Source organism: Bos indicus x Bos taurus, chromosome 4, assembly GCF_003369695.1.
Source record: "Bos indicus x Bos taurus breed Angus x Brahman F1 hybrid chromosome 4, Bos_hybrid_MaternalHap_v2.0, whole genome shotgun sequence".
Lineage (NCBI taxonomy): Eukaryota > Metazoa > Chordata > Mammalia > Artiodactyla > Bovidae > Bos > Bos indicus x Bos taurus.
Genome location: NC_040079.1, coordinates 32,406,119 through 32,419,855, shown reverse-complemented (window position 1 = coordinate 32,419,855; position 13,737 = coordinate 32,406,119). Strand labels below are relative to the sequence as shown.

Genomic DNA, 13,737 nt, shown 5'->3' with positions numbered 1-13,737 from the left:
AAGAATACTGCAGTGGGTTGGCATTTCCTTCTCCAGAGGATCTTCCCCACCCAGGGATTGAAAGCAGGTCTCCAGCATTGCAGGCAGACTCTTTACCGACTGAGCCACCAGGGAAGCCTCATTTTACAGATAAGGAGACAGCAATTTAGAGGATGAGGAAAGGCTGAACCCCACTCCTCTCAGACAAGGTTCCCATAAACATGACAGACACCGGAAGTGGGAAAGTAAAAGAAAGAGGAAGGGGACAACAGGGGAGAGATAAATTACCGTCAGGCTAAAAACTATTACCAGCCTGATTTCATCCTACTTTTTACCTATGTATTTGGCTGTGCCAGGTCTTAGTTGTGCCATGTGGGATCCAGTCCATTGAACAGGGATCAAACCTGGGCCTCCTGCATTTGGAGTTCAAAATCCTAACCCTGGACCACCATGGAAGTCCTTTATCCCACTTTCTACACATTCCAGCCTTTGCACAAATTCTGAGATCATTTCATTCAAAACAGATGGACAGCTAAACTTAAGTACCCAACTGATGTCAAAGATTTACTAGTTGCAGCATATTTCGTGATCTGTCTCAACTGTTCCATATTTGAAATCTAGGTTTATCACTAATAATTTTCATTTCACTTCTATCAAACAAAAGCACAAATACATATGCATGTACATGTACACATTTATATTTGTACAGTGTCCCGCACAAAACAGTCTATGCAAACACTGAACCTTTTGTGTGGCAAAGTCACTGTGTTACCACTCAAGCTGTTCATCAGATGTGAATTCAGCATACAAACTATAGTTTAGAAATCAACATTTGAGAAACTGGGCTGTGAAATTCAGCTTCTGAGTTGCAATACTGCAGTCATCTCCATTTAATTTAGCCAAATTATATTAACATTTTCAATCCCTATCTTATTACACTTGACCTCTGAACACCCGACATCGTTTCCTACCTCTTTCTATTGAAATAGCTCTTCTTAGTTTCTGTGACAAAGGTCATCCTAACTTTCTTATAGACCTGGCTGTTCCTTCTTCATTTCCTTTGCCAATTCAATTTTCCCTCCTATCTTTTAAATCCTGAAGTTCTTTAAGACTAAGTCATTAAAACCTCTTTACTGGATTCTATTTTGGCCACAGCCGTGCCCATGACTTCAATTATTATCCACAGGACAGTTTTCAAGTTTACCTTTTGAAACCAAATCTTTCCCCTGAGCTCCAAATGACTGTCCTTTGATCTCTACTTATTTGAAGGACCACAGATTCCACACCTCACCGATTAGATGTATATTGGATTAAACCATACATCCTCCATCACTTGTCTCACATATGTGTAAGGAAATAAAAGGGAAAAATAAAATTGAAAGCCTAGGATTCTAGGACGTGGTGATCAAACTCTCGAAATTCTTATGGGATTTTACACTCAAATCACAAATTTTTCATAATTAGACAGTTCATCCTCCCCTTCTGTCATTTTAGGTGTGTTGTTCTAATATGTAAAAGCAGCATGACCATGGGTGAAGCCGAGATGGAATAACAAGAATGTGCTTTATCTCAGTCTCCTTACTTAACCACTGCCCAACAACATACGCAATCCTTCTGGTTAAGGAAACCAGAGCTCACAAATATAGGTTAGATTCATCCTGTTATATTTCAGAACTGCTCTTGATGACATTCAATATTTTGTAAGCCTTTTGACTACAGTAGCATTTTAGTCTTAGGCATTTTTCTAGAGAACCAAAACAACATTCTCATCTCCTTAAATAAGATTTGGAATATATTTCCCTAAATTTGTTAAAATAGTAAGAATACAGGTTTCATGGCAGAATTTAATTTTTCCCATCTTCCAATGAAATATACAGATCCATAAAATTTGTAAAAACACTGCAGACTAAATATAAAATGAAAGCCTGATTTTCAGAGGAATGTCCACTAGCTTCAAAATCCATGAAGAAAACTGGAGACAGAGCCTCTTAAAACAAGCGTGCTCTGCCCAGTGAATCAAAACATTAAGCACAACCATAAGGAAGGCAAAGTTGCTCATGTCCAACTCTTTGCGACGCTATGGACTATATAGTCCATGGAATTCTCCAGGCCAGGATACTGGAGTGGAGTAGCCTTTCCCTTCTCCAGGGGATCTTCCCAATCCAGGGATTGAACCCAGGTCTCACACTGCAGGCGGATTCTATAGCAGTTGAGCCACTAGAGAAGCCCATGAGGAAGACAAAAAAAGATTTATATCATGTCACTCTACCTGTCCTTAACTCCAGAATAGGAGAGCTGAAATGCCACACAGCAAAGACAAAATAAAAGGCAAAGGAAACAAAACATTAAAAATAGAAAATTAGATTAAATATATCATAGTGGCAATGACGAAAAATGTTTAAAACATTTTTATAAAAAGCAAAGACTAGGTAAAAATTGTAATAATTTTTAATACAAAATAACCTCAAAACGTGTACATACATACATGTGTGTGTCCATTTATTTAGTCGCTCAGTCGTGTCCAACTCTTTGCAACACCGTGGACTGTACCCCGCCAGGCTCCTCTGTCCACAGGGATTCTTCAGGCAAAAATACTGGAGTGAGGTGCCATGCCCTCCTCCAGGGGATCTTCCCAACCCAGGAATCGAACCCAGGTCTCCCGCATTGCAGTCAGGTTCTTTACTGACTTAGCCACCAGGGAAGCCCACATATATACATACATATGCAAATAATGTGTATACAAATGCTTAAAGTATATATAGGTCAATGTATGAGTGCGGATGTGTATGTATTAAGGATACCTACAATATACCTGATAAACTCTTCAAAAGAAAGTTGTTTCAATGCTAAAATTGGATAAAACATTGAATAGAAATTTTACTCAACACACTATGAATCAAAGGGAGTTACTTTTCACTGGTAATAGTATAAAAATTCCTAAGTATATAAAGAATCCAACATTAAAATTCATGAATACTTCTAGAAATGCAAGATAAATTGAAAATACAGTCAACCCTGGAACAATGCTGGGCTTAGGGGCACTGACCCTTGGCACAGTTGAAAATCAGCACATTATTATAGCCAGCACTCCAACTCTCCATTCCTCCATATCCGAGGTTCTGCATAGGCCAATGGTAAATCAGGTAGTACAGTAGTATTTACTACTGAAAAAACTGTGTACAGATGGGGCCTGTGCAGTTCAAACCCATGTTGTTCAAGGGTCAGCTGTCCACATAATTATAGGATAATTCAGTTACTGCAAAGATGACCAGATAGGAAGGGTTACTACAATAATGCTGATTTAGATATAAAACTTTACATCTTAAAGTCAGACTATATATATACAAATTTGTAATGTAAAAATACTAGTTAGATATAGTGAAATAGCTCAGTGAGCCACACTGACAGCATAATAAAATTAGAAATATCCTTAGAAGAAAAGCTATGATCAATCTAGACAGCATATTAAAAACCAGAGACATTACTTTGCCAACAAAGATCCATCTAGTCAAAGCTATGGTTTTTTTCAGTAGTCATGTATGGATGTGAGAGTTGGACTATAAAGAAAGCTGATTGCTGAAGAATTGATGCTTTTGAACTGTGGTATTGGAGAAGACTCTTGAGAGTCCCTTGGACTGCAAGGAGATCCAACCAGTCCATCCTAAAGGAGATCAGTCCTGGGTGTTCACTGGAAGGACTGATGCTGAAGATGAGACTCCAATACTTTGGCCACCTGATGCAAAGAACTGACTCATTTGAAAAGACCCTAATGCTAGAAAAATTGAAGGCAGGAGGAGAAGGGGACAACAGAGGATGAGATGGTTGGATGGCATAACCAACTAGATGGACACGAGTTTGAGCAAGCTCTGGGAGTTGGTGATGGACAGGGAAGCCTGGCGTGCTGCAGTCCATGGTGTCACAAAGAGTTGGACACAAATGAGTGACTGAACTGAACACCTCAGTAATGAAAATAAAGCTTAATCAAAAGTTAGGCTTCAAGAATAGCTGAGCTGTTTGGGGAAAAAAGCAAAGTCAACTCCTTGATTCAAACTTTAATTCAAAATGGGAAATTGATTATCTAAGAACATAAATGAGAAATAAGTTTTTAAGAAACTTAAAGATCAATTGAACTATATCTAAAAACAAAATGAAAGGCAGACTACATAAACAGTCTCCCCAAAGGAACACTATCTTCAACATACTGATGAAGGGGACACATTAATAAGTAAAACCATGATCTCAATAGAAAAGTGGGAAAAGGATATCAGATCATATACATTCATCACCCCCCAAGCAATCAGAAATGAGCAAATTAAGTATCATCTCAGCTATCAGATTGAGAAAGATAGCCTTTTAATTATTCATACCCTTTGCCCCAGTAACATTCTCATCATAAAAATGTATTACTAACTTGGAGGTTATAAAATGAAAGTATTCAAACCATAAAGTTTACAAAGTGATGTGATAAAATCTCAAGAAGCAAAGCAAAGCATCAATGATGCTCTACAAAGTCAAAGGCTCCCAAATGCAAACCAAAGACTTAAGTTACACAGTGTGAGGAAAATGGAGGTTTTCCTTACCTGTCCACCTAATGTTATAGTTTGGAAAAAGAGTACATAAATAAAGACACTCTCAGCTAAGTCCTTAGTTTGTAATTACTTCACTTAAAACAATTACTTGAGAATGTCTCCTGAAGTTTACTTTTTGAAAAACCCATATACATTCTTAGTACACACACTGAAGAAAAATGCCACCCACTAATGGAGAGTCCCATGGATGGAGGAGCCTGGTAGGCTGCAGTCCATGGGGTCGCTGAGGGTCAGACATGACTGAGTGACTTCACTTTCACTTTTCACTTTCATGCATTGGAGAAGGAAATGGCAACCCACTCCAGTGTTCTTGCCTGGAGAATTCCAGGGACGGGGGAGCCTGGTGGGCTGCCGTCTATGGGGTCACACAGAGTCGGACAGGACTGAAGTGACTCAGCGGCAGCAGCAATGATCTCCTAGGAGGAAATTGTTGTGAAATTCACTCAGGCATTCATGCTCAGTTGCTCAGTCATGTCCAACTCTTTGCAACCCCATGGATTGTGGCCTTCCTCTGTCCATAGAATTTTCCAGGCAAGAATACTGGAGTGGGTTGCCATTTCCCACTCCAGGGAATCTTCCTGACCCAGCGATCTTACCTGCATCTCTTGTGTCTCCTGCATTGGAAGGTGGGTTCTATCCCAGTGAGCCAACTGGGAAGCAGTTAGTCATTGCTCAGTGTCAACTCCAACTTAAGGTTTCACTATATTATGTTTTCCAGTTCATTTTTTAATAAAAAAAACACTCAGGTTTACCCTGCTGTATTTTCTGTTGCGAACCTAGCAATCTATCCATAGTTTTGTAATAAATAAATTATACAACTGTTAATGCAGTTTAATGGTCTACAGCATTTCATCATATTAAAGACCTTTTAAAAGTCCAAATATGCACTGCCCTCCCACTATTGATTCAGTAAAGTCTAAAATACTGATGTTTTTTGTTCCTTGCTTAGAGCATCCCTATTACCTTTTCCTTCATGTGTAATATGGGTTTAATTACTGAGCAATCTAACTCATTACTGCAAATACCTTCACCTTGCCCAGGTGACACAGACACAAGCTGTAAGTCATTTCCCTGTAGTTTCCCTTTAAAACAGGGCATCTCATGTCTGATGGTACCTTGGAAGCACCCAGAAAGCTTTATGACTATAACCCCAGAGACGGATTCAATTAGTCTGCAGTACAATCTGAATAACAGGATTGTTTAAAAAGCTCTCCAGATGATTCTAGCATGCAGCTAAGGAGAAGAATCCCAAGTTTTGCTTTTTTGTTTTTGTAAAGAAAGGAAATTGTATCTTTCTGCCTTTCCATAAAGAGGGCTGAACGCCAAAGAATTGATGCTTTTGAGTTGCGGTGTTGAAGAAGACTCTTGAGAGTCCCTTGGACCACAAGGAGATCAAACCAGTCAATCCTAAAGGAAATTAATCCTGAATATTCATTAGAAGGACTGATGCTGAAGCTTTGATACTTTGGCCACCTGACGCAAATGGCCAACTCATTGGAAAAGACCCTGATGCTGGGAAAGATTGAAGGCAGGAGACAGGGACAACAGAGGACATGATAGTTGGATGTTACCATTGAGTCAATGGACATGGGTTTGAGCAAGCTCCAGGCAATGGTGAAGGACATGGAAGGCTGGCATGATGCAGTCCATGGGGCTGCAAAGAGTCAGACATGACTGAACAACAACAACAAGGAAATCATATCAAAATATATAAGTCACTTAAATACTGGTCCTAAAAAAATGTTATAGATTTGGGACAGTTTCATGATTTGATTTTTGAATACTCTTAAAACCTTGGGACTATATCATCTAATGATATTATTAGGTTTTTTTTCCCTAGGCTAAAAACTGAAATGGCAGTAACACATGACAATGAGACCCACCCTCTTTCCCAAAACAGGCCTAATTTGAAATGCATAAAAAGCAGCACAATAACTCAAGAGGCTTGTCTCATAGAAAATTATAACTGATGGGATTTTCCATTCATAATTCCCATACTTAATAACCTGGCAACTGGCCTTAATTCTGTTTTGAAGGTCTTTAATGACTTTACAAACTATGCTATTTATCTTGTGAGTGTAGAAATTGAGGAAACTGCTTCCATTTAAAACTGAAGAGGGGACACACACAATATTTTATTTCACTTTATATGCAGTCAATGTATATCAGAGATTACTGCTGATTTCATTTTTGAACGAAGCAAACTCCAACATCACTCAATCCATTTGAGTTCTCATTAGCACAACTCATTCCACCAAATTAAGTGCTGCGGTCCCAAGATACCCTCTGGAGGGACAGATGAATCACTTGAAACCAGTGGCACTTTCTTCTCTGAGATACTGTGTAAGTCCAGTCCAAGGTTTCACTTTAATGTGTGGTTTCCTACTTACTCCCCATAGGACAATGTACTCCCTATTATTAAAAGCAGCAAAAACAACATAACCCATCCCTTCTGTGTTTGCCCCATAAAGAACCAAAGCCTGAGTAGTAAAGCATGAATTATCCCAATTCCCTGAGAGGCTGGGCTTTTTAGACTATCACCGTATCTCCTGGAACCCTGCAAGCAAGAAAGGCACCTCATGGGGCTTCCACACTGCCTGTCCCCCTGGATTTGGTAGTGGCATTGGGAAAACCCCTGTGAAGTCATTAGTTATACAGCAGCAGGTATTATCATTTTCATGGCTTTCCTTAGAGACGGTGGGGTAACTCTCCTGGTGGTCCAATGGCTAAAGACTCCATGCTCCCAATGCAGGGGGCCTGGGTTCAGTCCCTGGTCAGGGCACTATGGAGGGTGGGGTGAGTCCAAGAGATCTCAAAACATGTTTAGGAAGATTAATTTCCAAGAAGAGAAGTCGACTCTTTCCCTCTATATTCTTTCTGCCACCCTATACCTCACTGAGGGGTTTCCCAGGGGCCTCAGTGATAAAGAATCTGTCTGCCAAAGCGAGAGATGCAAGAGACTGGAGTTTAATCCCTGGATCAGGAAGATCCCCTAGAGGAAGAAAATGGAAACCCACTCCAGTATTCTTGCTTGGAAATTTTCAAGGACACAGGAGCCAGGCAGGCTATAGCCCATGGGGTCGGAAAGAGTCGGCAATGACTAAGCCCACACACCTCACTAGGTCTTTGAAACATGGACTAAACCTGATACTTCATGTATCCAACAAGCGTTTACTAGATTCTTATACCCCAGGCCTCAGTCGTATCTTAGGTCTTGCAGATGGCACAACACAGCACTAAGGCACAATGACGTCTAGCGTAAGGTATGTGATTCCTGGAGTTTATAAATCTAGCTTTTTTTTTTTTTCCCATAAAATTGGCTCTTTCCCCGAGCTTGGATATCATCTAAGCAGTGAGAAATGGTTTTGTTTTGTTTCAGCCACAAAAATACTCCCATTTCCAAAGAGGGCTAAAAGCAGCCACTTATTGCAGCCTGACACTCACATGTGAGACATGTAGGCAAGAACCCACCGTGTGTCACTCCACCCAATACTATTTCCCCGTGATGCTCTCTCCTTGATCAGTTTTACCAAAGGAGATTACTTCCCCACCATCTGCGATTTCACACTATTTGTATACATTTCTCAAACTTAATTAGTGTGGAAAATTATGCAAAGTGGTGGGAGTGATTACATAAGGAGGTTTAAGGAGTTTAGTAAGATTACAGGGACACATAAAAATGCAAAGAACATGGGTATATGAATCCCATGGAGAGTTATCAGGTACCATTTTAATCTTTTAAATTCCCTCTTCATTATTTCTAGTTTAAGGTAGTTGGCTTTAGTATCTGTCACTAAATTTAATAATGAAAAAGCAACTTACTGACTATAAACCTATGGAGTGGACAACCAAAACTTCGCATACACACCTGAAATTTCTTATAAATTGAGACCTGCAATCTGTAAGCCCCCAATTAAGGAATGTGCTTAACCTCTTCTATGGCAGTCATTATATTCATCAGATTTTCCCCTACCTTCTAACAACTATGGACTGTATTTTTCCTTTAGGGTCTCAATGTTTTCCAAAGACAACCTGCCTTTATGAAGTAAAAATTGATGTCCAAAGACAAATTGCCTTTATTAAGTAATAACTGTAATAGCTTTATCTGTTATTGTTTCCTAATTTGAACACTGATTCCACATTTAACCAATGATCTGGAATCATCCAAGGTTCATCATTATCTGTTAACGGATAGAGCAAAGATTATGTAAATAAGCAGAGACTGAGGCATTAGCCACAGCTGAAGTCATTCTGCCACTGGCTGCTTGTTACTTCACAGTTGTATCATGTGCAAACCATTTAGGCAGTGTGACCACCTCGTGAAAGTTTCGTCAATGTCTATACACTCACTTCCAGAATTTTCTGTAAAGTCCTAAGTTAGACTGGCATAAGCCAACCACCATTATTATTCTAAGCTGAAACTTCCCAGCCAAAAGCAAAGACAGCCATGTTTAAGTCAACTGAGTTTAATGCCACTACGATTTTTCAATTCATGGATACAACCTCTTGATAGCTTTGTGGGCCATTTTAGCCAGCTAGGAAAACAAAAATCACTGCAGCTCAGCTGGTTCACAGAAACTCAACCAACTCACTCAACCTAATAGCAAGAGAGCTTTGACCGCCAGAATAAGGCTTCTACCATCCTGTGATTAGTTTTCTTCTTTTAAAGATGAGGACCCTTTCAGATCTCAACTTCTGTTTCTAAATTCTCAAGTTAGGAGGAGTAAGCAGCAATATGCACTTCAATGACAACAATTTAAGCCATTATATCCTTTTACTAGATGTTTGACTACCTCAAGATACAGAATAAAAATATACAATGGATTAGTGATTTTGCAATTATCCTGGTACTTCTTTTATATAACCCAACTGTATAATTCAAGACAAAGTTTTGGGCATTAATTATTGGCTTGAGCATCAAATTCACAGGAATATAGTTAAATTCTCATTTCATTTTGTCCTAGGAGGGAACCCAACTGCTAAGAATTACTCCAGCTCCCTTCAGCAAGCAACATGCTTAGAGAAAAAATGTGGGGCTTGTTGAATAAGGGAAAACACTTAAGTTGTTTCGGGGCCTTCCCCCTTAAAAATAAGAATACTTTGCAAAACTTCATCTGACAGCATTCAATGCTCAATATCTGGGAAACAAATTTCCAAGTGTTCTTGCACAGAGCACAAACAGAGTTCTGCTTCTTTTTCTGCTGTTCGTAATTCTTTTTGATGACGTCTGAATGATGTTATAAAAAATTATTTCCTCAGCGGTATTGTGACTGCACCTGTTTGCCAATTCAAATAATTTCTGGAAAAACATTCTATTTAAACAAGAGGAGTCAGAGAAATCTGTACTATTTGAACAAGCAAAGGAGTGTTTGTTTTACTAACAAAATGCAACAAGTATGCACAGTAAGAATCAGCTATCAGCAAGTGACTTTTTGCAAAAGCATCTTCAGTAATAATATTCCAGATAGGAATAGTCTCTGTTTCATTACACATTATTTTTATACTTTAATACCAAAAATAAGGTTAAATGCAATATGAATGGAAGTACTGGAGACTGGATGATAGTCATAAACTCAATATGACTAAACAACATACATCAAAATTTAGTTATAATTTTAGAGTAGGTACTGAAGTTGAAAGTCACTTGACCTACAGAGCTGAGAGGCAGTGAGTGACTGCAGTGCAACCCAATGCAGGCAAAAGAGAACAGTGTGGTACTCACCTGAGAGCAGAATGGAAGGCTCCAAGAACTCCATGGGGCACTGCCTCCAAACTGACCTCAGGAATGGTGGCTCTGATCATGCCAATTGTTTAGGGAATAGGAAATGTTACTCAAATATGTCTCCAAAATGAGAGGCCTGTCCGGATCCCAGGTTTTTTTCCAGCTCTAGCATTCTGTGACTGAGTTACCTAGAGGGTTAGGCACCTGAAGGGTCTGGGTAATTAGCTTCCAGGTGTACAGAATCATCCCATAAGCATACCCAGAGAGTGATTCAAGACAGCTGCTTGGTTTAGGCTTGTTTTAGAGAAGCTGGGTAAATGGGGGTGAAGGGTAATGGGGAGACTGCATTTACTCTGAAATATAGCTTTTCACAAGTCAATTCAGAAGTGCTCCAAATTTCTAAGAAATGCCTCACATTCTGAGGTTAATGCTTCAGAAAACAAATCTCTGTGAGACCAGGCATGCTCTGGGCAAATTACAGTCTCTCTGGGTCTTCATATCCTGTCCCAAACTAAGGCGACTGGTGAAAATTTCCAGCGAACCTCTAGGTTCATATTCTGTTAATGAGGGTTTCTTAGTTTCTATCAAAAACATATACCCAATTAGGGCAATTTGAGTCATTACTTTTGTCTGCTACAAAATTAGACTCCTGGGGGTCTTGTTTCAAAACTAAAGTTGGCGTGCATTTCACCCGAAACAAATGCCTTACCTCTTTGGGAATGGCGGGGTGTGTAGTACGTTGTTTTGAAGTGGTCACAAACCAATCCTATTTTTCATCAATAGCGTGTTTCATTAAGGCCTGCCGGGACTAGTAATTACTAACCCACAGCCACTCTCCAAGCTGCACACTATTCCGCCTTAGGATTTGATGTCCTAGTTGTACAGCAGTACAGGAAAACTTGTCAGGTTAGGTTTGTTTTGGGGAACATTTCTACACCTTCTCCTTAGAGAAGACTTCCCTCTTGCTCAGATCCCGCATTCATTCAGATCCAGGGTAAAGCCCTGCTCTAGCAGAACTAAGTGGACAGGAATGCACCACCGGTGTTTTGAAATTAAAGTTGATAGGAGTTGCGTCCGGATCCGGCCGGGGCCGAGCCCGTCGGGTGCAGCAGCCGCACCGCCGGGCCGGTATCAGCCCCATGGATGCCAAACTGACCGCTTCTGCCAACCGTGGGGGAGAAGGCGAGTCCGCGGCAACCCGACACCCGGCGGGCTGAAGAACTGTACCCCTCGACACACACACACACACACACACACACACACCCACACCCCCAAAGATTCCCTTGCCCTCCAAGAGTAACAAAAACACAGTGTCCTGCAGAAGGACAGCGGGCAGGGGCCCCAGAGTTCTACCAGGAGAAAAGCCCAGGGAGGAAGAAGTGGAGGTTGGAAACGCCGGGTCCTGAAAGCAACTCACCTTCTGCTGTCTCCGGGCCATATCGGTGGGCTGCTTGGCATTGAAGGGGTACGCGATGCACCTCACGACGAAAACGTACAGCTGCAGACGGATCCTCCGCTCCTGCTCCTCGTCCAGCTGCCGTTCAGGTTCGTCTCGCCCCTCGCTGAGCATCGAGGGGCTCGGGCTCACGGGTCTGGCCGCGCCTCCACCTGCGCGCCCCGCCGCGTCCCGCCGCCCTTCCCGAGCCGGGGCCGGCGGCGCTCGCTGCGAGCCGCCGGCCGCCACCAGCACATCGCGGCTCTCCTCTTCCAGCCCCTCGTCCGACTCCTCTTCGCTAGAAGACGGGTCCAGCATGGTGCGCCGGACGCCTTGCCGCGCGATCCGCGGCCCCCCAGGCGCCTCACTCTCGGCGGCTGCGCCCGCGGGTCTGCACGAGCTGAGCGGCTGGCAGCTGCTGCGGCAGAACGAAAGGGAAACTGACCGAGGCTTTCCGGACACGTCGAGTTGGACCCAGGAGTGTTTCCTACCACCAGGGCGAAAGGGGCGGGCGGGGACCGCCCGGATTAAATAGGCGGAGTTAGCGCCGGGAGTGAGCCCGAGCGCCTAGTGAACTGCTCAGCGGGCCGTGGCCCCGCCGCCCTCTTGGTTCCTCAACCTCCGCCGGCCGAGGCGCGGCCGCCCGAGCGCCCCGGCGCAGGTGGGGAACCTGTGGCGCCTACAACAAGCAACACGTGGAATGGAATGTTGAGGAGCGGGCGCGGGGCCGCGAAGTGCGCGTGCGCGCGCCGCCGCCGCGACCCGGGCCGAATGCTTGGGTGCCAGGCGGGCGGTTCGCAAAGATACAGAGGCGCTCAGCTTAGTGGTTCTGCGTGCGCCGACCCGGGATCTTTAGATGGTCGTGACCTCACCATCACCACCTTTCTTTTCTTCCGCAAGATTTCTGAGGCACAGGCGGACAGGGGGCCAGGAGAGCTGCCCCCTTCTACCTCCCCAGGTGAGGGGAACGGCCATAAGGGGCGTCTCCGACCCGAAATTGATACCTAGGATTGAACCCCAGAGCGGAAAAGTGCGGCCAGAGCCGTTTACCTCCAAATAACGTTGGGAAGAGACTTTATCTTGCTCTGCTGCTGTCCGATGCTATGGTGAAGTCCATATTGTAAAAGTCAGAGGAATGTTCTTGAAAAGAAAAGCAAAAACAAAACGCGAGAGGCTTTCTTTTTAAACCGTCTTTATTCCTGTAGATGCATGAGCAAGATCGGTTTTGTATTTGCGAAATGGCAGTCTGATTCAGCTCTATAATAATCACATAGCTTGATTATTTTCTGGGTGGGGATGCATTTGACTCAAGACAAGTTGTGCAGTGTAGACATTTATTTAGTAAATATTTGGGCGCACGCCGGGTGTCCAGGGCTGTTAGCGTTTGGAAGAGCCCGCAGCGCATGGAAGCACACACTTGGTCACTGTTGGTTCCGGCCTCAAGTGGGCGTCTTGTTGCAGCACCCGAAGCCTGTCTTACTGCGCAGATTTCTCAGTCCCGGTGTTAGAACCACCTAGGAATTTCTTTCTGTGATTTTTCTGGTGTTCTTAATCCGGACGAAGAAGGAAATAGGGAAAACAGTGCCTTCAACTCAAGGTGCAGTGCGCAGTGGCCAAAGTGGCGGGGAAGCAATTGAAGCTCACGGCAGTTATCACCGGGCAGGTAAAACTTCCGGCTCTGAGCTTGTCTACCCCGTGGCCAGATAGGAGCTTTTGGTTTTTGCAGCCACTTCCACAGTTAGGTACCCATGAGAGAAACTTTCCTTCAGCATTTACCCATAGTCTCCTTAGACGTAGAAAAACAAAGAGGCATTTACTCTTGAGGAAACTTGCCTATTTATCAATCCTTGATGACGCCCACAGTGATAAAAGGTGTTTCCTGAGGGTGTGACACCTCAGGTGCTCAGCTGGCTGAGCTCCATCTGCCAAGAAACACAAATCTCAAAAACTGATTATTTAAAGACAGTGTTTCATTTTTGGCAGGGTAAATCATAAATAACAAGCTTATTCAT

General features: G+C 42.7%; 1 protein-coding gene across 16 annotated transcripts in view; it reads right to left on the bottom strand.

Moving 5' to 3' along the window:
• The window catches only part of CADPS2 (calcium dependent secretion activator 2), a 577,723-nt gene extending 565,284 nt beyond the window's left edge, over positions 1-12,439 (bottom strand). For 11 of the 16 annotated variants that reach the window (XM_027539128.1, XM_027539122.1, XM_027539124.1 and 8 more), the window contains exon 1: positions 11,708-12,043. In XM_027539128.1, coding sequence (XP_027394929.1) covers positions 11,708-12,043 — 336 coding nt within the window. Of the gene's footprint in view, positions 1-11,707 lie in introns of all 16 variants that reach the window. The other 5 variants (XM_027539120.1, XM_027539121.1, XM_027539127.1 and 2 more) reach the window with 5 other exon arrangements.
• Between the last annotated feature and the right edge of the window lie 1,298 nt (positions 12,440-13,737).